This window comes from Trachurus japonicus, chromosome 9, assembly GCF_045865225.1.
Source record: "Trachurus japonicus isolate A0001 chromosome 9, Traja_1.0".
In the NCBI taxonomy this organism is placed as follows: domain Eukaryota; kingdom Metazoa; phylum Chordata; class Actinopteri; order Carangiformes; family Carangidae; genus Trachurus; species Trachurus japonicus.
In genome coordinates, this window is record NC_140915.1 from 38,272,786 (window position 1) to 38,297,631 (window position 24,846).

The window sequence follows — 24,846 nt, forward strand, 5'->3', positions numbered from 1 at the left end:
CAAATCCGACACGGCCTCCTGTCGTGAGTATGTAGGCTGAGCTGCAGCAGCTAAAGCTAAAGGGAAGAGGGAAGAGTGAAAGTTGGAGAAGAGGGAGGAGATAGTAGAAGTGGAGCAACTAGAAGTGGCAGCTGAAGTGACGGTGAACATGTGGTTCATGAGAAGAGTCCGGCCCGGTCCGTTCGATTGTGTCGGGTCGTCATGTGTCTGAAGCGTCACACCGGACGCCCAGCAAAGTACTTTGATTAGTGTCGGGGGCGGAGGGTTGAGTCCAGTAGCTACAGCAGCAGGTCAGTGAGGAGACAGAGGAGGCTTGTGTCGTTTATTCTGTGGTAACATGTCTCATATGTTGACTGGTCTACGGCGTGAAGACCATGGACAAGCCAAGGCTGCTGTAGATGCAGCGTTACAGTGTGTGTGTGTGTGTGTCAGCGCTGTACACAGACACACACACACGGGGCACAGCGTCGGAGCAGTGAAGTGAAACAACAACCTGCAGATCACCTGAGCTGACGTGAGCTGTGAGTCAGAGCAATACAACTTTAAGAGTAAAATAAATATAAATATTCATCAAGAACCATAGATGGAGATCCTATTTTATCATGATGACGATGATCTAATCCCTCTCACTTCAGGTTAACTGTTGGCTGCTAAGGGTTTTAAGGCAGGTATTGAGATGACTTCTCTGCTGTCAGTTTTTTTTAATTATGTTGCTGGTGTTACCCCCCTAATTTAAAAAAATAAAAAAACGGTTGAATCTTTTAACATCTTTATTTTTACACTAAATTACATGTTGTAGTATCGATAAGAGTATCGAGGAGTATCGGTATGGGTATGGGTATCGATAAAATCCTAACGATATACATCCCTAGTTCATAGTGAGTGATCTTACCACTGTGCAACCGTTATGGAGGTTGTGCTGGTCCTTATGAGCATGGGCGCAGAAGTCCATGCACGCAGTCACTCCAGAGAACGGCCGGCCCTCCGTTAAGCCCAGCCTGCACTCGGGAGCTTTGGTCTCCCACTGGCACTGAGGGAGAAGACAGCAACAGGAGGGTGATGCTTTTATTTCCTTACTTAGATCCAACATAGACACATACACACAGTAGTTACGTTTTATTCTCTTGCATTCTCAAAGGCTGTTTATCTATAGACACGGGAATCGATTTTTAACTGGATAATAAGTGAAGAAACTGAGGTGTAGTTGGTGTTGGCGTGAGTTGTTACTGTGCTGAGGCTTTGCCTGTACAACGAACCTGGTTACTGTATGCCTGTGGGGCCAGCCGTTTGTACAAAGGAGCCACCTCAGTTGCAAGATGCTGAAAGTTATCCCTGAGTTTGTCCTCCTGCAGAATGAAAACATGGGTCACAGTTCAGAACAAAACAGAGGCACGTGAGCATCACCTCAAAGCCTACTCAAGAGATTACGGAAGTCTTGGTCATTTTCATAGTTCAATTTGACAAAAGGAATACCTCTTCAGGGCGATCTCCTTGTAGCCTGAACTTGCGTGGCAGTTTGCTTCGGGCGTACTTACAACCATTGAAGTACATACTCCAGGAGCAGCCAAAGGAGAAGGAAGCACCACATTTTTCGGGATCCTTGCCTTGACACGCACAGGTACGACTACAGGGGGAGACAGTGAGCGTGCTGTCAGCCACATGGATAAGTGATGTGTACCTCATGCATGCTTTGCATCGCAACATCACCGTGTCAACTGAACAGGGTGGGGAGTTGGTGCACATTTCATTGAAGCGTTAATGTTTCAACATATCAGCACATGTCGGATGAGAAAGTATCCACAAATAATTTGTTTTTTTGTTTTTTTGTTTTTCTTCTTTTTTTTCCTTTTCCACATGAGAACAGACAAGATGATGGAAGGTAATCTCATGGGACTTTAAAATAAACCCAGTCATGTCGTCTACCAGAATATCCTTTGTCAAACCCCTGATAAAGTTCACTTGAGATAAAATAGTTCAGCACTTTAAACACTTTAAAAATAACTCCTTCTCCATGACCAAACCTCTAGGCCGACATGCAGTGATCACCTCTGCAGATTTACAAAAAAAAACCCTGTATGCCAGAAAAACAGTGTCACAGAGCACCGATCAGCCACTCACTCGTCATTGAGACCACAGCGCCGGCTGGTGGGGTTGCCGAATTTGGTGAGGGTGTCGCTGAGCTCGCGGTACAGCTTGTCAGCCAGCATCTTTGGGACACCTTCCCAGGCCATGATGAGGATGATGATGTGTGCGTTGGCGCAGTGGTGGCCCGCACGGTGGCGCACCAGACAAAGCAGCTTCTCTGTCTCACTGCCACGTCGGATCACCTGAGAGGAAACAGTGCTCATCGTTATTTCAACTTTCATTTCACACACAGGGAAACAGGGAAACATCCAGTGTCTTGTTCCAACACAGACCAAAGTTACATCTCTGATTTGCATAATCATAACAGTCAAATTATATTTTGAACATTGCTGTTGCTGAATTGGTGGGTCTAAAACATTTGTGCTTACAGCACAGTCACCTTCACACACACACACACACACACACACACACACACACACACACACGCTTTTCAATTACTGTGCAAAACCCAACCCAGCATATGCTTACTCTGCATTTTGGAATTATATTTGATACCTGTGTTGAAATCTGATCTACTCTGATGAAAAGTAAAAGTCCTAATTCTCCTTCTGATCCTATACATTATGTTCAATTTGAAGGGGAATCAAGTGATATTGTGCAAACTGTAACACATACAGGTACCAAAAAATATAAATGTCTGTTGATATTTGCATGTTATCACTACAGTCTGTCTCTCTCTCCCTCTGTGTCTCTGTCTCTAACAGACACAGACACTCTGCACCAACCCACCTTCAGTAGAATCCATAAAGTCATTAGCAGGATGTGTCAGGGTGACACAGGAGGGAAGAGCAGACAGTTGTTACAGAGTGAGACCTCCTACTGATTTACTTACTGTGGGTAACAAACTCCTTACACGCGCACACACACACACACATGTACACAGCATGAGTCTGCTGTTCATTTGCTGTCATTATAGTCCGATGGGACAAAAACCACAAAATAGACAGGCTTTTCTCAATGCAGTTTCCCACAAGTTAAAGGGATAGTTCAACATTTTGGCAAATTGGTCCATTGCCATAGTCCCTATAGTTTTAGGAGTAGGTTTGTTACCTTTAATTGTCGGTGCAAGCTATTTTTATAACGGTGGAGAAGAGGAGTGAGCTGCTCAGAGCTACGCTACGGAGGCTAATGGGATTTCTTGGTTTCCCTCATCAAACTCATCAAATACACAATCCAACAACTCCAAAACGCTCTGGTGGACAAGTTGTGACCTGCACATTCACCACGCTATGAGATAATAACGGAACGTTACGAGACGGAGTTGTTTTCGTGGTAAATTCATGCAAAACCGCTGATGCGCATTTCCATCGGGGGCAGTTTTTCATCAAGCAGTCTCTGTGTCTACCTCAAAAACAACTCCGTCTTGTAACGTTCCATTATAATCTCATAGCGTGGTGAATGTGCAGGTCACAACTTGTCCACAAGCTCGTGGCTCTGCTCCACCGTTCTAAAAATAGCTTGCACCGACAATTAAAGGTAACGGACCTACTCCTAAAACTATAGGGATTATGGCAATGGACCAATTTGCCACAATGTTGAACTATCCCTCTAAGTATTGAAAAAGCCTTCATAACCTCTGCCATGTGAGGAGGGGTCCGCAAACACCTCACACACATTTGTGTGGCATTTGTGATGTGCCACTTACCCACTTTGCGATAGGACATCCTCGTGAGCTCTTTCCTTCTCTGCCTGTGTACTGCACCTTCTCGATCCGGACGGCATCCCCTTTCTCTCCATACCTACACAAATGGAGAGACAAAAAATGTTAATGTTAATCCACTTTAGCACTTGGTGTTTGGAGCCAGAGTTGACCCCGACCCTGAAGCTTGACTTCAGAGCTCTGATAAACCAAGCTGACATTCATGTGTCTCTACATTTGAAACACATCCTTTTGTCTTCAGGGCCATAAGGGGCCCACAAGTCGACTTCAAAGAAAGTGATGCTGAAAGAAGCTGACTGATCAAATGCTTCCCATAATTTCTTATGGCCTCAATTGCTCTGTTGAAAGTTGCACTAAAATACATCACAAAGACTGTAAGAGCCAGCTGACCACCAGTCTGGATGTGTGTGTGTGTGTTCACAATCCAATTTAAACCATTAGCTGATATTAACTACAGACTACAGCACCACATTGCAAAAACTATGGGCAACACATGGCGTCAGTGAGCAGCCCAGCAGAGCCTTAGCAGCTGCTGACTGATGACTTAGTGCATCAGTGTTGTAATGGGAGACAGAACCTCGTTTTGCAGTGATCAATCAATTATTTATTTGAGTTTGAGTTTTGAGTTTTGGTCAGCTATAGCTTTAGCCTGTGTATTTGCCCACAGAAGTCTATGTAGAGTTTATATCTGTCAACTCTAACAAAGATGGGCCAAACTCAGCAGTTCTGGCTGGAGAGGAGTGTTCACAAGGCTCTGCTGAGATTCACACAAGGATGCCAGTGTAAACCAGAACCCACTAGCCTGAACACAATGCCAGCCACAGGACTTCACTTGGAAATATTTGTGTGGAGTCCCCATGGACATTTATGGATTTATTTCCTGTTCACAACTTTGGATTTGTTCTGTGTGTGTTGGAGTGAACACCTGCTTGAGCGAATAATAGAGCGCTGGGAGTGGGAGACTTCCCGTCCCTTGGTGTAGTGCGGAGGTGCATAGGAGAGGGGAGGGGGTCAGAGGTTGTGTTGGGGTGGGGATGGGCCATCAGAACTTGTCAGATGCCATATCAGGTCGCCTGGCTGCTTTGATACCTGCCATTGTGAAAACGTCAGCCCTGAGCAGAGCTGGCATGACAGTGAACACAAGGGGCTCCTGCTGAATAGGAGTCATCCTGAGGGGGGTTGAGGGAGTGGGAGGAGAGTAGGCTCTCGCACCACAGGGGTGGCCTGCCAGGGTCAGAGGTGGGTCAGAGGTCAGCTAGGGACTATGGGGTCTTCACATCTTACATCATCTCTCAAACAACAAAAGGTGGTCTCTGGGCTAACATCCCCCTCATCCTGTCCTCTCCAGGGACTAATGACTCACTGGTCTTATTGAAAACAAGCTTTGAGTGAACAACAGCCAAATATCTAACACCACCAGGCACCCAGTTATACACAGTTACTACATTCAGTTACTATAACATCATCAAAACGTGTTAACCAAGCGACAACAGCTACGGCAGTTACTCATGTACCATTGTCACATTCAATCAGTGATATGTGTTTGCGAGATAACCACAGCAACTCCATTATAGAGGCTGTAGCTGCACTTTGGTTATTAAAATCCACACCAGGGGAGCTTCCTGATGCTCCTGCCTGAACTGGATGCTAATCCTCTACAGATCAAACTGCTGAGTGCAATCTGTTTTTCATAACAATGTCTGCTGATGCACTGCAGACAAAAGCAACAACAGTTTATTAGATTGGTTTGGGGAGGCTGTCCTGTTAGTACCTGGTAGTTGAAGGGAAATGCGGCATGCCATCAGTTTCTGTTTCTTACTGTAAGATTGTTGATTTTTACAGTAAGTTTTGAATGTGCATTGATTGCACATTCAAAGATATTAAACACCAAAGTCCAAATTGAATTGATGGTAGGGGGTTTTGTAGGATACAAATACTGTAACTGCACTTGATTATGCACAAAATGCTTTCTACTAAAATTCTACTTTCTCTCATTTCCCTTCCTCATTTTTTACTTCCTCTCCTGCCTTCTTTCTCAGTTCTTGTCTCTCTGATTGGATTTCTATCATTTTGCTACTCCTGTGCTCTGCCCCTGATATGCTGATGATGCTGATATTTCCTGTTCCTCCTACTGGATTCTGGGTCACATATTCCCTAAGGACAAAATGTGAGGAGGAGGGAAGGTGGAGAGAGAGAAGGAGGGGGAGGAGGGAGAAGCATGGGAAAGGGAAAGCAAGAACATGTGGGAGGAAGAGAGGAGAAGAGAAGAGAACAGAAGAGAAGAGCGCACCTTGTCTCCATCAGATCTCGTATGGAGGCGACAGTAGGTCCAGATCCCAGGTGATTATAGTAGGGACCTTCATCCTTCTCCAGAATTTGTTCTAGAAAAAGAGAACAAAGTGAGGACATAATACAGTGTGCAACTGAAATGCCCTGTGGCAAATTGCACATTGAAATCTAACCAACGATTCTCAACACAAATAAACGACACAGTCAATTTGACATCAATGACTCATTCTGTTACTAATGGTGTTTATTATACTCAGACTGAGTCTACCCAAATAAAGTTGTTATTCAACCTGGTTGCTTTATTATTATTCTGAGTTAATATAGGAGTTAATACTACACTTTATGATTCATTTTCAGCTTCCTTATCTTGCACTCATAGAGGAAGTCAGGTCAAATTTGACTGGCTTTACTAGCATGAGCTTTGTTGCTCACAGATCAGAGAGCAGTAATATCTCTTGTCAATTTGCAAAAGCCCAAAGAGGTTTTTTGAAACCTCTTTCATTTTAAATATCTTGAATACAACATTCTTGTGTCAAAATAATCAGCAGTACACAAAACTCCTCTTGGTGGAGTCTACTTTATTGCATTGATCAAATGAATCATTTCTCTGCCTTTTACCAGTGCGTCGATTAAGTCCTGCTTGAAGCTAATGGGTGTTTGCCTCATTAAACTAAGTAAGGTCCCAGTCATGCTGGAAACAGTTTGTTTACCTCAATAAAGACCAGAGCTGTGTCTTTCTATGTTGCTCTGCATATTTTTGTACAAGGTCAAAAGTACGGCTAATGTGTTTTGATGTGTATTTTTGGACAAAAAAATTACATATGGAAAGCGTGAGAAAGTGCAGCTGATTGCACCATCCAGTTCTCACAAACAAATGAGCGCACTAACCTCCCTGTGCACAGTGGGCTGTGACTGCAGGGTGTGGTGCCTGAGTGGTGATACTTTGCAAAGCAGAAGATTTTTGAGGTAGGCATGAATGACTCAGTGTATGTGAGTATTAAGAGGGACCACGGGTGTGTCCTGAGTCCTGCACCCTGTGTGCATCTGTGTTTATGTTGGAAATGAGTGTGTGAGGGGATTCAACTATTGTCCTAGATGCATCTTTGGTGTGTAATACTGTGCAGCTGCAGTTTGTTAGACTATAATAGACTTTGTTGTTTGGCTCTGTAACATCTTGCTATGTGTTTTTAAAAAGGGTTGTTTGACAGCTGAAACTGTGCTGCTCTTGCTTTCTTTACATGGCACCTCTGTATCATCTGTAGTGGATAACAACATGAGCTAAATGTCGTCTACTCTATCAGCTGATTATCTCAAATGTGGACATGCACTCAGTGCTGAGTGTGTGTCTGGTTCAAAGGCAATATGAGGTCGCATTCCCCCGTTGGTGCAGGGAGGCAGCAGGGCGTGGCTCTGGGCAGGAAGTGGAGGAGTCATAATAAATTCTTGCGTGGGAATTGTTTTTCTATCCTTAGTGTACACCAAAGGCTTTGTGTTTCCATGGGGACACAAACTGAGGTCTCCACGGGCAGAGTGCTGTTTAGGGGTTAAGACTTAGCTTTGCATTTAGAGCTGTGTGGGTATTGTATTGGAGGCAGTCTCATTCCAATGTGGTGTTGTGACAACAAGGAGTTGACAGGGCAGTGTGTAACCAAGCTTTACCATGAAGACTGTTGTGTGCTTTAACAGCACACAGCTAGCAAGTGTGTCGCTGCAGCTGCTCTCCCCCTGCTGTGTACTCGCCTCAGTGTTTAGGGACAACTAGGGTCTATTTACCAGGCTTTAACCCTTCATATGCCCACAGTTAACACCCAGTGACAGCAGGGAAATTATGCTAGTTATCAACTGCTTCTCTCAAAACAAAACAGAGTTAACAAGCTGTTACCAAGACTGACCACAGCAGTAATACTCTGATTTATTAATGTCTTAATGGACAGAGACAGGCTGGGTCTGTTAAAATAGTAAAGACATTTTATTATTTCACACATATTCTATTCTATTCTATTCTATTCTAATCTATTCTGTCTTAATCATGGGGCATATGGAAGGGTAGATACACCTAGACTGACCTTATGTACCTGTTGAAGCTGACAGGTGGATTTATGTCCATATTCAAATATGTAGTACAGAATTTGTTAAACATATTTCCATATACTTTCACAGTATAAGACCTAATCTGTTGTAAATAAACAAGCTCTAGAAGGGCTCTAGACAAGCCATGGGACTGAACACTTTCTGTCAAACAAAGACTCTGTTCTGCTTCCCTGCCAGACCCAAACCCACTTTTGTGTCCACTGTGTGTGCCACGGCTGCTATTGTTCCTGCTGCTGCCTTCATTGCCTCACAGTCACACATCCCTGCTGCTCCAGAAGGCTTTACTATGTAACGCTGGTCAGATTTGTTGCCCCTACAGTCTTACAGACTTCAGTTTATCTCCAGTCATAGATGAATAGGTTTTGTTTGGAGTTGTGATATTTGTTTGAACATTTCTGAAAATGCGCTAATACGGTATGTGGACTGACAGCCACCTGATCGCACTGCGCACACACAGACACTAACACGCTGACTTACCCACACAGGTGCAGGTTGGGAACTCAGACTGTGGGTCCTTGGGAGGAGTATCCAGCAAGCTCTTGGTGGGGGTGTCCAGGTAGCGCAGCGGAGACTCTAGGAAGCCTCTGAGAGATGGAGAACAGGGCAGGCTGTCCTTGGTGGGTGTGTCCTCCTCAGAGTAGCATGTGGTGGATAGCACTGCTATATCACCCGAGGCTTCAAGCTTCATGCGTTTAGGCATTGGGGAACATGGCATGCTGAAGTTATCCTCTAACACACTGGGCTGCTGCTGCTTATCCACAACAGCCTCCTGACGCAGAGAGCCATGGAGGGGCTCCCCATGCTGCTCCTCCATGGGGCTGTCTGTGGAAGCCTGTTTCAAGGTCGCTTCACTTTGGGTCCCTGACTCGTCCTTGTTAACCTCCATCTCCTGATCATTTGGATGAGGTGCGGAGCTGGCTTGAGTGGTGACACTTAAAGGAACCGATTGGGAGGTGGATGATGACGATGAGGGACTGAGGTCCTGAGGACTGGTCTGGGATTGATTCCCTAGCTGAGGGGCTGTAGCAGTCGCCTCCATGGACTGACTGGCAGATGTATCTTGGGCTGAGTCCCCGAATTCAGCCTCAAACTGGCGGATCAGGTCTTCGTACTTCGGGTCTATGTTGGTAAGACTCGGTAACTGTGAGGTGTTCGATGGAAATGTGGAGGTCGGAGGTATGGTGGTGCTGGTGTTATTGGTGGCTAGGCCGCCCACTCCTTCTGACTTAGCATGGGCTGCAGGTGCCACAGGTGGGGGCAGAGGGCCCGCGTGGGCTGGAGTGTTTTCTGGCATAGCAGAAACAGTGGAAGAGGGAGTCATTGAGGAGTTGGAAATGGATACCTGAGATTGGGCTGGGGCAGGGAGGCCTGCAGCAGCAGCCTGAGTGGAGTTACTGTGGAGGGGTAGAAAGGGGAAGCCTGCTTGCAGACTGTTCAGGGCCGGGGCTCTTTCTAAGTGGACTGGTTGTTTTTGTATGGTGATCTGAGTCTGAGGCAGGAAGGTTGGCATGGAGGCTTTCTGCTTGGTCTTCTTGATGATTATCTGTTTGGGTTTGGGCATGGGAGGCCCCGTAAGCATCCCACTCATAGCTTTAATGACAGGAGATCCCGAGCTGCTTTTTTTCTTCTTGGGTTCCTTAGGTTCCTGTTTGATGGCCAGATGTGGCAAACCTTCTGCCTCCTGTGGCCACCATTTTTTCAAGTTTTGGCAAGCCAGCGGTGGACGTGGGCCCGGTGCTCCAAAGCCAGGGGAGTGGTTAGAGAAGAGGTTCCTCTTGTAGTGAAGGTGCTGTTGCAGAGCTGCCTGAGTGGAGTGGCTGATGGCTGCTGCTTGGCCAGGTGACAGAGGAGTGCCAGGGTAGTGCTGACCCTGCTGTTGACCATTAGCCATGCCATAATGTCCCATGGAGGCAGTGTGATGGTAGTGCTCACCAGAGTCGGGCTCTTGCTTTATTCTGGACAGTGCTGGGTGATCCTGGATACCTCCGTTCTGGTTCAAGCTGAGCTGCTGTGCCACTGGAAGCTTGAAAGAAGAATTGCTGAATTTGCCACTGGTGTCACCAAGCAGCTGTTTGAGTTCTGACATTGGGTCTGAGCTACTGTGAGGTGCAGTAGCAAAGTGAGACTGGGGCTCAGACTTCACAGACATCCATTGGTTTCTCTGTTCAGGCCCTCTGTCTGAGCTCTGTTGCCATTGCTGGGGATTGGGGCTGAAACCTTGAGGCTTTCCCTGACCTGGGAAGGGAGAGGTAGCGGAAGGGAGTGGCGTAAAATGGGGCGGCAGGCCCTGGGACTGGGGCCTGTGGTGCTCACAGGACACTGGGGCCTGCTGGCTGGTGTGTAGTCCTGGGGGGACGGACTGAGAGCGTGAGGAAGATGAATGGCTGCCTGGAGACGGTGGAATCAAACTAGAGCTATTGGGGGGCTGGGGTGGGAGGCTCTGGGGGTTTTGGTGGTGATGGAGGTTACTGTTGTAGGGGTTTTGACCTGGAGGGCAAGCAGCTTGTGGATTGGTACCAGATAGCTGGGTCAGGGCTTCAATGGCAATGGCTGTCTGAAGACTGATGTTCTTTTCCTTGGCTATGGAAAGCACCTGGGGGGAGCAAGGAATTGGGGGTTTGGAGCAGGGCACTTGGTCTGGGCGAGGGCCTTGAGATCCCTGTTGTTGCTGGGAATATGACGTAGACAGACGATGGCCACCATTCAGCTGGGGGTATGACTGAGAGTGATGCTGCAAAGGAGGCTGCTGTACGTGAGCCTTTAAATGTGGGGGAGCTTCAGCCATCTTACTGGCACCTTGGTCCTCACTGGTTGCCAACTTAATCTTCTTCTCCAGCCACTCAAGGTAGTCTGGACAGTCAGGCCCATCACAGTTGCAGTTAGGGGGCTTGTGTCCATGTTTGGCTTGGCTCAGTGCTGTCTGTAGGGTGTTCAGGTCTTCTGGAGGTTGGCGACTTCCCTCTGGAGCCCCCGCAGCGAGTCTGGCCTGAGCCCCGTCAGCACCCACCTCCTGGGTGAACCTCTCATATAGCTGGGCTGTGTTGGGCTGCACGAGAAGGCAGGAAGAGGAGGAAGAAGGAGGCAAGGAGCCAGCGATAGCAGAAAAAGCCACCAGATTGTGGGCGTCTTCCACATTTGCATGGTGGACAGGTTCGCCAGGGGTTACACCGCTGCTGCTGTTCCAACATGGCTGCTGTTGTTGGGTGTCACTGACCTTGCCATGTCCTGCCACCCAGCACTGTCTTGGAGGCACGCTTCCTGCCCTTTGCTGCTCCGTTTCCATAGATGCCTCATCTTCATTACGGTAGCGACTCACCCCATTGGCCAGTTCCAGGCTCAGCACGCCTTCCTGGAGGCGGTCATGTGACCCAATTTCCATCTGGCCTCCACTTCTGGGGCCATCCACTGAAGTGACTTCGCGAACAGTCTGAAAGAGACATATGGAGAAAGGTCAGTTAGGCTACAAGAAGTCAATAAATCCAGGACAAAGCGAAAAATACAAAAAAATAAGTATGCAATGTGTATTCAATAATGAAGTATTAAATAGATCAATTACTATTATTCATATGTAGGCTACTACTTGAAGAATTCGACAAGACCATCAAAGTCAGACTCCATTCCCGTCCTCCCAGCTGTTTTCCAGAGTTTCTCTCCCACCTCTCACACATACAGAACATACAGTGCTGCAGGGTCAGTAGGGCTAAGGAAAACTGAATTAACTATGGCTTCAATAGAGGGGTTTCACAACAGACATGTTTTGTCGAGTAAGTCACAGGTCATATGAGAGTTTGACTGTTATCCATAAATGGACACTACTCCAGTTGGGTTATGCAAAGCAGGCGGTTGGAGTTGAACCATGTGACCCATATAACTGGGAGACTGTGTTGGAGTATTAAATACACACTGAGAGGTGAGAAATACAAAATACAATACACTAAATAACTCCAAAGTCAAAAATCAAGCCCACTTTAAACTGATTTTTTTTAACCATTTGATTAACTGTTAAAACCAGAAAAAATACTAAAATCTAGGCAATATGTTATTGTTGTTTTGCAATTGCGTCTGTTAAAACTTTGAAAGAACTTCTACTTAAAATATGATTTATAATCGGCCTGTTGGTGATAATCTGTTTAACTGCAAACTTAAAGTGTGTAGTGCAACTCTCATTCACTGGAGTGATTATTATAAACCTCAGAAATTTTCATCCAAGACAAGACCTTAAATGGCAAACTTGAATATTTGAAGACCAGTGTGCAATCCTAATATAATCTGTAGCCAAGCAGACAGCACCTCATGTAACTCAACTAAACAAAAACTGAGCGAGCCCTGGTTGGTAAAAGTAGAGTAACATGAGATCTATTGAAGAGCTGTTGAGCAAGTGTAGAGCAAGGAACACTGTCTTCATCAGAAGACTGAAAGAAAGTCCTGTTTGAACTGCAGCAGGAGTTTGAACATTAGTTATTTGGTCACATAGAGGGTTTAACCATTAATTAAAGCAGAATGAAGTTTGGTGTAGTGACTCTCCTTTTGTGATGCTCTACAATGTGTGAGGACATCCACCAGTAGGGCCTGAGATACACAACATCTTATGAACATAAACATACAAGAATAAAAAGTTACAACCACATGCTCATATAAGAGAGGAGCCTGGGGAGTATTAAAACATCAAATATTAGAAATATTGTGCTCATATATGACTTGAGGGTAAATTAAAGCTGTGAAAAATATTCTATATTCTATTATATATATTTTTTCCTATGTGATCTATTAGCAACTAATGAAGGCCACATTATGTTGAGAAACTGGTGAAGTGTGAGTAAGAGAAGAAAGTATTCAGGTCTGACTTGACATGCAGCACAAGATCTGAACCTGACTGAACTTATTTGGAAATATTTCAGGAAGAAGAAACACACCTCAACATCATAAGACACCCTGTGACTTTTTCTGACCCCTTTGTGAACTTGAGAGACACAATGTAACAAAACATGTCATTGTTCTCAGTGATTAAAAAAGCAGTTCCTTGAAGAGTATGGCCAATATAATAATAATAATAACTTTATTTCAATAGCACTTATCGAAACTAAAATTAATAAAGTGCTTCACATTTAAAACAATAACAAATAAATGACAATTTAAAAAATAGTACACTAAAATCAGCAGCAAATACAATACAATTAATTTACAGAAGGAAAAGGGAAGGCCAATCGATAAAAGTGAGTTTTAATAAGGGATTTTAAAGAATATACTGAGGTTGCCTGCCTGAGATCCAAGGGGAGAAAGTTCCAAAGTTGGGGAGCACGGACTGCAAAGGGCCGCTTACCCTTTGAGATAGACGGGATTTTGGGACCGAGAGTGGGCCCTTGCTGGAGGATCTCAGGCAGCGATCAGGCTCGTAGGGAGATAAAGTTCAGATACAGTATGTATGCTGGAGCCTGACCATTTAGGGCTTTAAAAACAAGCAATAAAACCTTAAAATCTATCCTAAACCTCAGAGGTGGCCAGTGAAGGGCTGCAAGGACTGGAGTGATATGCTCGTTTACGTTACACTGTGTTGAATAAAGTGTTGTGGCGTGACAAACATTTCATATTTTTCAAACGATGATTCCAAACAAATATTTGTCTTTTCTCTCAAATATTATATTTAAAGAAACAATCTCTTGCTCCTGATAATTGCTCACCTTTCCCACCCAATACTTCAATGTACAATGCTCTGCAATAGGACAAACAACTGCACCTGTTATAAATAGACATATATAATATATATATATTTTTTAACTGCAGTATTTTCTGAAGTCATTGAAGCACACAACAGCAGAAGATATAAATGCAGACGTATTCTACACACACTGTTTAGATGTTAGGGGTTACACATGAGTGAGAAATTGCTTAATGTGTCTTGTGCATTTTATTATCGGCCATTGGAGTAGGTTTTCAGACCCTCTCAGATATGTGGTGACACTAATCAGTAGCTGATCAGTGCAGTAACATACATGTATCTCACTTCCTCTCTCAGTAAAACTGGGACAGCCGACACATTCATAGCTACACTGAAACACATCACCTGACCTTGTGTCAAATTACATTTTCAGAGTTGTGTGTACGTAAGGCTTCCTTGAAGCACCGGTTTGGTGACAATAACGGCTTTACTTTGAAAAAGGTGTGGACAGTGACAAAGGTGTGTTTCCGAAATGAAAACTAATCTGACGTGTTAAAGGCACCCATGCATGATTTCTGAGATATTACTGGTAGACAGTATTCAGTCCAGGTCTGCCCCTCATAGATTATAATTAAATGAGTCTGGGAGAAGAACAGCAAACAAAGATAACCCAAGGGCAGGCTGAGAAATCATTGACAGAGTTCATGTTGTGGCTGAATAGTATATTCCAACATGCATAATTGCTCTTGTGAGAGGAAAACAATGGCAGACACACTACATAAATACTGTGTGTAGTGGCCAACGCTCCATTAATAACCGATTTTGGTGTCAAAGTCTTCTTCCCCTGTCTTAACTATAAACAGAAAAGATACCCTGAACAAGCACCTTCACACACAGATAGTGTTACCTGTTAAAGCAAACTGCCCTGCATCAAGTATTATTATTCCCTGACAGAGGATATAAAACATTAGTGCTGGGTCTTGCTACAGAATTTGATTCAGAGATATTTCACTTACAATATCTATATATACATACTGTATATCTATACAGCTTCTTATTGCACATCTTGCATAAACATGTAATGATTAAATCCAGTCTTACACATTTAAATTAAGATCATGGTTTAAATTCAAAGTTCAACCACACAAGTTGCTTTTAGACTTGTTGGTGACATCATTGTCACTATGTTATCACTCTCAACAACAATAATAATAATAACAACCCTTTTTCGGGGTGTAGTGCTGTTTGTTTGTGAGAGTAAAGTTGTGGCTCATTACAAAACCAAAGCAGCACAAATTCTAAGTAGGTCCAACTGACTTTGTCATGTTTCTGTGTAAATGCATCATCAAAGATACAGAAACTGCCAGAGCAGTGAAGGATGGATGAAACGACTGTCTTATACTGGAATACATAGTGCACTAAATAATTTCTACAGGCACTAAAACCAAGTCATCTGACAGTCTAACACTTGAGAATAAATATGCACTAGTTCCTGATAGATAAGGATGGGTGAGATAGACACTGTAGATGTCTACCACCCTTTATTCCATCATTTCTAGTCAGGAAAAAGAAAAAAAAGATGGTTCTTGTTTGTAGATCCATCAGTGTGTGACAGTAGAAGTGAGCCTGACGTCCAGCTTCCCCACCATTTGAATATCATTGAAATGAGCCTTTGAAGTGGCTAATTACTGGACAGGCAGTGGTGCTAGGAGGCTTTTGAATCCACCTTCTGCGCCGGGTGTCTGATGGGAGTCCCAGGGGGTGGCGGTAGTATTGATGAGAGGTGGTGAGGTGGGGGTGGGGGTGGCGAACAGCCGGCATGCAATACGTGAGAGGCCCCATGTCTGCACTATCAGTGGCATCAGACGGGAAAGAGGAAGGGGGGGTGGAGGGGGTAGCTCGCTGTGCACGGCAGTTATGAGAACTGCAGTGTTGAAACAGTGACTGCAACACTGCACAACCAAACATCCCACAATCATGCACTGTCAGTCACACAGGCACTCTCTTTTCCTCTTTTTTTTCTCACAGTTACTTATACAAAACACAACCACAGACTCGAGTCACGTGGGTTTAAAGCACTTCATTTTGGAACAAATGGATTCTTTTGGCATGTGACGAATACTTAACCGCACACAAAATAATATTAGATTTAATCTAAGCCTTTGGTTAGGCTTCATTGCTTTGTTCCTGTGTCTGCATACCTTTCTAAACTGGAAATGCTACACTCAAAGTCAAACCTGCAGCGCACAACACCTAGGACTGTACACACCACGTGCTTTGACAAATATTTACACCGTGACAGAGCCTACTCTATTGGACTCTATCCCTGACCTCTCTCTAACTGTGTCACTCCGTTTCACGCACGAATACACACGCACACACACTTTGTACAAGATTGACACAAGTGTTTCAAAAAAAAAAAAAAACATCAACAAAACTAACTGGATCAGATCTTGCAGAACCTGCTGGACCAGGCGCTCGAGTCCATGAGCCCCTTTAAACAAGATAAGCCTTTACAGCTCTGTGTGGGCGCAAAGCAAGAGCTCTTTAACACTGACACTGCAAAAAAACAACTAGAGGAGATAAAGTGAGTAAAGATACTACTGGTGGTGGTGAGGGGGTTAAGTTCGGCTCACGAATAGACAGCTGAACCTAAATCCTAAACACACAACACTCCCCGTCCTCCCTCTTGTCCTCCTCCCTCTACCTCCCCCCCACCCCCCCCCCCACCCCTTCCTTTTGCTGCCGTGCTGAGCAGGAACATGAAGCACTGACAATATGAAGCCGGCTGAAGGGGGGGCTGATCGGCGACGCATACTTACGTGATCCTAGACGTCCAGACAGAGCTGCCGGTCGCAGAGCAGAAAGCAGAAGAGGAGACAGAGAGGCGCATGAGACTCGCTTTGCCGGCACACCAGCCTACGAGCGCTTCAGCCCTGTCCGGGTTGTTCCTTTTTTATTCCTTCCAGCCTGTGCGGCGCACAGACACAGCGAGTGCCGAAAGACGCATGCATGCATTCACTCACGCACACACTGCCAGCCGCACGCACGTAACACACCTCCCCCCCGGCGCAGCACACACGTTTCTCATTCTCTTGCCTCTTCTTATGGCCGATGCTTTCTGTTCTCTCCTTTTTCCTTTCTCATTATCTCTGTCTGCTCCTCCCTTCCCTTTTTCAATATCCTCTTTCTTTCTCTCGGCTACACATGCAGTCGGGCTTCTCTTCGCAGCCCCCACCTTCCCCTCTCTCTCTCCCTCCCTCCATTCCCCTCCCTCTTGCGCAGCCTCTCCCTCCATCTCCTCTCCTCTCTCTCTCTTCAGTGTGTGCAGAGCGAGAGGCCATTATCTGAGCCACAGCGGGCACGTACGATGGAATGGAGGAGTGTGCAGTGAGCAGAAACAGAGAGGGCTGTGAGGGATCGTCTGTGGTAGCAGCAGCCTAGGAAACAGCACAGTGCAGCAGGGCGGAATGGGAATGGGAAAGGGAAAACCACTCTGTCTCTAGTCTATCTACACCCTTCAACATTATTTGCTCTATTACATTAGATGTTGTTGGGTATAACATCATCTAGAGCCGCCGTGTCCCTGACTTGTTTATCCACAAAAGCCAAAAAGTCAAGTGTTAGCAATTTCAGCTATGACAGAGATTGTCTGCCTTTCGAGTGCAGGGGGCGAACCAGCGGCTGCCAAGCGAACACGCAATCTCAACTCACAACGGCGTCGGCGGGAAAAAAGAGGAAAGGACAGGCAATGTTGGGTTGCTTATTTATTCCTTCTGAAAAACGGCGTCTGCTTTTTCCTAATGGAGATTTTGTTCTGTGTTTGAACGTCTAGAAAACCGGCGCAGCCCTGGGCCGAAGGAGAAGAAGCCACCAATAGCGGCTCCTCAATGTCCATTTTCCTCCTCATCCACGTTCACATCGGTTGCTCATTCATCGAATGAATACAAGAAGCTTCAATCTCACACCTGGGGCTGATAATAGCTCCACTAAGCAGGGCTGCATGCACAGGGAAGAAGAAGATTGGTAGATGGCTTGCTAGCGCTCTTCCTGGCCCTTCTTCCGAGATCCAACGGATGCAGGCGAGGTGGAAGGTTTCTGACTGGAGGAAGCTGAGGGTCACTTGATGTACATTCATCCGCTGAAATGAATGTCAACTCTCTCACCAACAAGGGGGAAAGCAAACGGGGGAAAATGATGGCGAGAAAAGTACAAGAGCAAGACATTTCAGCAATGGAGGGAGAACAGCAAAGGACATTAAAAAAATTTCCGCAAGCAAGAGTAGCAGGATGAAGAGAAGGGGGATGAGGAGGATGCTGGGAAGGAGGGACGGCGATGAGAGAGAAGTCCGTGTAAGATAACAGTTTAAAGCGAGGCAGTCGCCGAGTTATTCATTTGACTGATTCTATAACAGAAGGGAAGATGATGAAGGAGGAAGAGGGCGCAAACACAGAACGAGAGAAGGCAGCTTGTTGCCGAATGAAGACAGCAACCACAAGTGATCAAGCCACTACAGTTCGCTTAAGACCTCTGTCCTCCCCCTGTTCAGCATCCTTTGATAACGTCCTCTTGTTGTTCCCCACCTCACCGTTGCTCTGCCCGCCGTTATCATCACCGACGTCGTCCTGATCGCTGGATGTTTCCTTTTCGCCCACTTGCTGGCTGACCCGGCCTTGTGGTTGTTTCCTCTCTTCTCTCCAACATTGCTGGAGTTTTGGAGCAGATTTAACCAGGAAGAGCAGGACGAAGGAGGGGGAGTTGGGGAACATGGCTGTCTCCCCCATGCAGATCGCTGTCAGCTCCTGCGTAGTAATTTTTTTCTGTTGTATTACTGAGCATGTTACCGGCTACAGCGCGCTATGGCTGGATTAACTTCAGTAACCTTTCCCTCCTCTCCTCTTCCCTGTTTCTCTTGGTCTCTTCTCTTGATGTCTCATTTTCTCTGGCTTTCTCAATCTGCCTCTGCCTCCCTCTCTCTCTCTCCCTCTCTCGATGTGCCTCTCTGTTTTGTTTCCTGAGCCCTTTTCTCCTCCAACACAGCTCATTGCATTGCCGTTTCCAACACTTTCTGACGCACCCCGCTTCTCCGGCCCTGCGAGTTGTACACTGTCTGTCTCTCTGTTGCCACACATATTCATATATACACACAGATGAGTGTCAATTCCAAAGAGAAACACGGCGCAGCCTAAGCTGTCTAAAGGGAAGGAGAGGAGAAGTAGAGCATTAGGTCACATGACTGGGGAGTGCCAATGAGCGAAGAGTGAGAGCAGTGAGCAAGAGAGGTAGGAAACACATGTCGCGATGACGTAGCCGCGTCGTCATCGTCCTCGGTGGCTCCCACCAGGGCGCTCGCCTCCACTGCTGGGTGGGCGCATGTATCATCTAACTAACACATGCCCACTCTCTACTATCACCAACACCACAGACCAACGGACGCTCAAAAACATGCTCTTTCATTCATTCGACTGACTCGCTGCAGTGACACTGCATTTCTAGCCCGAGTCTCCACTTAACCCCTGAATCACATGCTCATGCTCACTGTGGATCAGTTCCTCTTCTCAAAGATTCAACACCACATTCTTTTGTCTGAGCTTTGTTATCAGAAACGTAACACCTTTTCATTTTAAGGCCTTGACGGAGTGATACAAGTGACATGACACTTGCCAAAATAAACTTTCAGAGCTAACATGGTCATAGGGCTAAATCTTTGCAGACCGCCAGTCTTCACAGCTAGATCTAACATAAACAATGTGGGGAATTAGTGACACAACATGGCGAGAATGCTTTCACAGAACATCAAGAAAACAGAACAGAAAAAGCAGAACTTGTGACAGAGAGAAGAGCACGTGAAAACGTGATTTTAGAGTGAGTCCATACTGAGTGAAATAAAGAAGTATAACTGGACCAAAACATTGTTACAGATGAGGGAACCCTACAGTAATGATTTATGCCGTTTACGGTGCTAAACAAATATAGTATGGGACACATTGACTGTATGTTATGTAAATGTAACTGACAGATAAAGACTACTCTTCCTTTTAATACACATTCATGAATGGTAAACTTCAAAAAGTGACAATAACTAAAGCAGACATGAAGTGTGTTCTTGGCTTTAAGATGTTTCTGTGATTAAAGAGGCAACAGCACGATGCTGCCACTGAAGTTTACCCAAGAGAGCTGCCCTTACGTCACTGTCTGAACACAATGAGTTAATTCACAACCAGATAACACAACGTGATAGGTTACATTATAACTGGAAGCACTGGCACAGAGTCTATAGCCGTGTCCTAGCTGACTTCTAATTCCTGGAACCCCCCAAGAAAATACAACAATATGAGTTTGTTAACCTTTCAGTGAAAATGAAATGGAAAACATGACTTACGGTGAACCTGCTGTAACCGGGCATTGAGAGAGAAGTAGTAGACGGCACAACAGAGACTCCAGTTCTCACATCGATCGCTTAATCTCACAACGTTGTCAAATTATCGTCCAAATGAGTTGTTTCACGCCCTCTTCTCTTTCTATCTCTCTCCATTTCTCTCTCTCTCTCCATCTCTCTCACTTCTCTGTCTCACTGTTTCTCAGCAGCACAGAGGAAACGTCTTGGTTGTAGGAGGGATGACTGACAACAAAAGTCCATCCTCAGCAGTGTGTATTGGGTTGGCTTGCATATGACTAAGCCTGAGTCATCTTTCTCTTTTCTTCTCAACAAAGTCCTGACATAAAACCCTCACACACTGAAACAAGCTTTCAACATTTTTTTTTTTTTTTTTTACAGTACATCAGTAGTGGGAGGTCTATGATTTGTGTGTGTGTGTGTGTGTGTGTGTGTGTGTGTGTGTGTGTGTGTGTGTGTGTGTGTGTGTGTGAAACACACATAAACGCTGGCGAAGAACAAACTGTGCAGTTTCAAGTCCTCAGTGGGTGAAATGATGATTTCACTCTCCCTGTTCATCACCTCTGATTCAGTGGGAAGACTTTTTGCTACAACAACAACAACAACCCCAAAACCAGTTTCTCCAGCAGCCATTTAACAACTCACATGAGCATCATGGTCATGACATGAGGGTCTTTTCCCCTCCTCCCATGTCTTCCTGTCAGCTGACTCCACCTCTCTCCACCACAGCTCCTATACACCCCCCTCCTCTCCCCCTCATTTTACCCTGCAGTCTAATGGCATCAAGGTCATCTGATCTGACACGCTCACGCTCTCCTTCCCCCTCTCCGTCTCCCTGCGCTCTGTTTCTTTATCTTTCACTTTCTTTCTCTCTTCCTGCCCCCAACACCACTCTAACACACGTGTCTGTTTCTCATCATATGCACACGCAGGCAAAAACACCAAAGAGTCCTGCAAACGCAGAGACAAACTAATGATTTTTTTCCCCCTCCGCACACATACATGCTAGCATGCATACAGTATTGGATTGTTCACTGAGGGTCAACGGGTTTAATGGTGGGCGGGACAAGAGGCTGCAGGGCTGCACCGAGCACATTGGATTTAACAGAGTAGAAGCAACACAAAGTGTTTGAGCCTCGATGAACAGATTAGGCAAATAACTCTCTGAAACCTCTCAGTATTATGACTAGTTTATCATTTTTAACCTTCTGGAACAAACCAGACACAGATGAGCTTTATTTTATATCATTCATTTCTCTGTGGAATAACTGACAGTGCACAACATGATCAGTGTGTACTGTATCTTTCCACCTGTCTTGATAATGAGTAACAGACTGTTAGCATATTCTTATTTAATTGTCACCTTGCTTGTTTTTGTCCCCCCTCCCCCTACACACACACAAACACACACACTCACTCCCCAGGCAGGACGGTGTTAGATTCAGGGTGTGTTTGGGTGTGGATAGTAGTAATGAGTGTAGGGTATCCAGTCTGAGTCATACCTCCTGACATTCGGCACGTGCAAGTCAGCACGAACAGCCCAGCTGGGGAAGGCCTATCCCTCTCTACCACCCCGACCCCCCCTCCTTCCTCACTGCTCCTCACAAAGAGAAAAGGAGGAGTGGTTTGAGAGGGAGAAGAGGGAAAAAAAATGGAAAGGTAGCAATGGGTGGGGGGGCTGTTGGGCAGGGTGGAGCTGCTAAAAAATAATAAGGAGGGGGGAGGAAGAGGTGGGGGTGGCGCTGTTTTTTTGAGAGGCGACTCTTTGTGCTTGAGGTTTGGGACATGAAAAGAAGGAGAGGAATGTAATCAATCTAGACAATATGTTGGAAAATGCTAGGTCTGAGACAAAGACGGTGGGCAACAGACACAAGGGAAATGGATGGGAAATAGGCGATTTAAAAAACAATAAGGGAACACTGTGTCCTCGTATCTGCCAGGGTACCGGGGGCCAAGTCATTGAAAAGAGCTGAGCAGTCAAATCTGATTGGACAATGATGTAATCATTTACAAAACACACCGTAGTTGTTTCAAACGCTGTGACTATTTTAGTGTAGGTGAAGCACATCACAGCCTGAATTATTCTGTGGTGTGTTTCTGTTGATAATATTTTTTTGGAATAGATCATAAATTGCCCAAACTTGAGAGAGAGAAAAGCAGAAAGAGAGAAAGCAAGAGAAACCTTCCCCAGCCCTGCACAGTGGCTGGTTGCCAGCCTTGTCTCTCTCAGGGCTTGGGCTAAGATTAGCTTCCCATATGTTCAAGTCAGGCGTAGCCGGGCTTAAAGGGCCAGTACTCCATGTGGCAAAACAGAGAGCCTCTATTGTGCACTGTGAAACCTTATAGTGCTTAATATACACTGAATCATCTGTGTTTACAGTCAAGGTCAAACCTATTTCTAATCGTTTTAAATGAAAAAAACACATCAAAATGGTTTCATTTTCTCATTAAAAGGTGAAAAGTGAGTACATGCCACATATTGTATTTTTGCATTGTCTCACATTATACTCAGTGCAGTCCACTCCTGCCTGCCTCGTTTGCATATAAATATGCTTCAGAAATCAATATTTTCATGTGCGCGCTTCAATAGTGTGTGGTGAAAACTCCAACAGCTGTGGTGCTGTGTTACGTAAAACCTGGCAGCGTCTGGCAGCAGTGGGATTGAGGACTGAATAAACCGCGTGCCCGGTGGAAGCAGCAGAGGAGCCACCAGAGAGGTGAGAGTTAAAGCGCTCCAGCAACAGCTGAGGGCTCCTCCCCCTTCTCTTTCCATTCATTTTTTATTAACTGCGGCACCAGGCGGCTGACAACCTCCCTCCGACATCAAACACAGATACCACCAACGATGCCAACAAGCCACCAACCACAGCTCACTGTGCCCATGCAGGTTATCGATCCAGGCCGAGGATCCATGGAAGCATCAGCGATGTTCAGTGGTTCATGTACGACTGTGGCAGCGTAGCCGGGCAGACGGTGCCGAGATTAACATCTGCTAATTGTCATACATTAGAAATGAAGCATGACAACTCTGCATAGCTCATCCCAATCCCTATATAAAAATGAATGCATGCAAGCAGTTGTTGGTGATCCACGTGGAATCTCATGAGGATTTCTTTGTGTTGATTTTGAAGTCTGCAGTGTCAATAAAATGCTTCTTTTACAACTTTAAGCGGAAGTCTGAGTGGCAATCACTTGCACTTGCACACATGACTCACTGTTGTTACAACAGTTGCTCAGCGCCTGCAAGCAGCTGACTCTTGGTTCAGTCTGCATGCAGGGCTAAAAGGGACAGTTAACGGGGAAATGTAGTTAGTCACCTTGTACTTGTAGACAATGATTCAGCTTAAACCTGCTTCATATAATATAAAAGTATCTTCAGGCTGAAGGCCTCTATAGTGACAGCAAGTTAAGGACAAACAACAAAGGAAGGCTTTTCAGAACACATAATTCACCTTTGTTCATATTTCTGGCACAGTTGTGGCCAAGACCAGCTAGCACAACTAGCTCGTAATAGTATTTGATTCTATTTTTTATCTTTTTATTCTTTATTAATGTTTTTTTTCCTTTTCAAAATCGTTTAAAATCGATATTAAGCTATTTTATAGTCAGCTATCTTGTTTGATTTCTCCTTGGCTTCATCGCTGAGGAACTGGAATACAACTCCAGCCTGTTTGAAAAGCTCCAAACAAACAAAGTTTTGTTTGATTGATTGAGTGTTTCATTCTGTTAGAGATCTCGCAATATCATTAAATACAGGACACCGAGATCCGACCCTCACTCGTTTCCACAAACCAACTGAGGTGGAGACCAAAGGAAAACCGAGAGAGATCAAATTGCTTCAAGATGATTTTGAGAACCAAAAGCCTGACTTGTTGCATTGTTGACTGTATATCACAGCGTCCCGACACATGGTTAGCAGCGCTGCAGTTCTGCTCTGACTGAGTGGAAACCTCACAGTAAATGCATCGACAGCCAACACTGAATGGAAGAGGTGATGTCAAACCCTCCACTTCCTGAGTTTACTATATCACACCACTCACTACCAACTACACACACACGCATGTGTATGTGTGTGTGTTGCCGACCGACTGGTCATGTGACCAACCTTGGATGCCGGACTTGAGCTAAAATTAAAGCAGTGATGTCATCAGACATTCAGTGTTGCCACGGAAACTAGGTCAGTGTTAACCCTTTGCGAGTGAGGCTGGGGATTCCACGCGAGGCTGAACACATGATTAACAAACGTTCCATCTGCTGTCACGCACTCAGTGGTTCGAGTGTCTCTACTCCACTTTTGACTCTTTCCCACCAGCGTGCCGTGTGAAGCGCACCTCACGCATGAAGAGGAAATCCTGTGTATGAGCGTGGAAAGAAAAAAAAATCACGCGAGTTGCAGTCTGTGTCTTGTAACCTGCTGCGGTAACCTCTTAATTCAGTTTGGTTTCCTGAACGGCAGAGAAAAGTAGCACTCAACTCTGCTGCTGTAAAAAACTGAAATCAATCATTCAAAAAAAAATGCTGCTGGACTCGTTTTAACCGTGTTTATTGTCACATAATGCTTATGTGTTCAAACAAGTTTGGTGCTGTTGCGTGGGTCCTGGAAATACT

At 45.3% G+C, this 24,846-nt stretch overlaps 1 protein-coding gene across 5 annotated transcripts in view; it reads right to left on the minus strand.

Annotated features, from left to right (window-relative positions):
- Window positions 1-24,846, minus strand: part of tet3 (tet methylcytosine dioxygenase 3) — a 38,260-nt gene that overhangs the window by 4,460 nt on the left and 8,954 nt on the right. For 3 of the 5 annotated variants that reach the window (XM_085787782.1, XM_085787786.1, XM_085787787.1), the window contains 7 exons: window positions 8,663-11,612; window positions 6,096-6,186; window positions 3,791-3,884; window positions 2,119-2,327; window positions 1,474-1,624; window positions 1,257-1,346; window positions 893-1,030 (listed from right to left, as the gene is read on the minus strand). In XM_085787782.1, coding sequence (XP_085643908.1) covers window positions 893-1,030; window positions 1,257-1,346; window positions 1,474-1,624; window positions 2,119-2,327; window positions 3,791-3,884; window positions 6,096-6,186; window positions 8,663-11,612 — 3,723 coding nt within the window. Of the gene's footprint in view, window positions 1-892; window positions 1,031-1,256; window positions 1,347-1,473; window positions 1,625-2,118; window positions 2,328-3,790; window positions 3,885-6,095; window positions 6,187-8,662; window positions 11,613-16,663; window positions 17,093-20,223; window positions 20,470-24,846 lie in introns of those variants that run through there. The other 2 variants (XM_085787783.1, XM_085787785.1) reach the window with 2 other exon arrangements.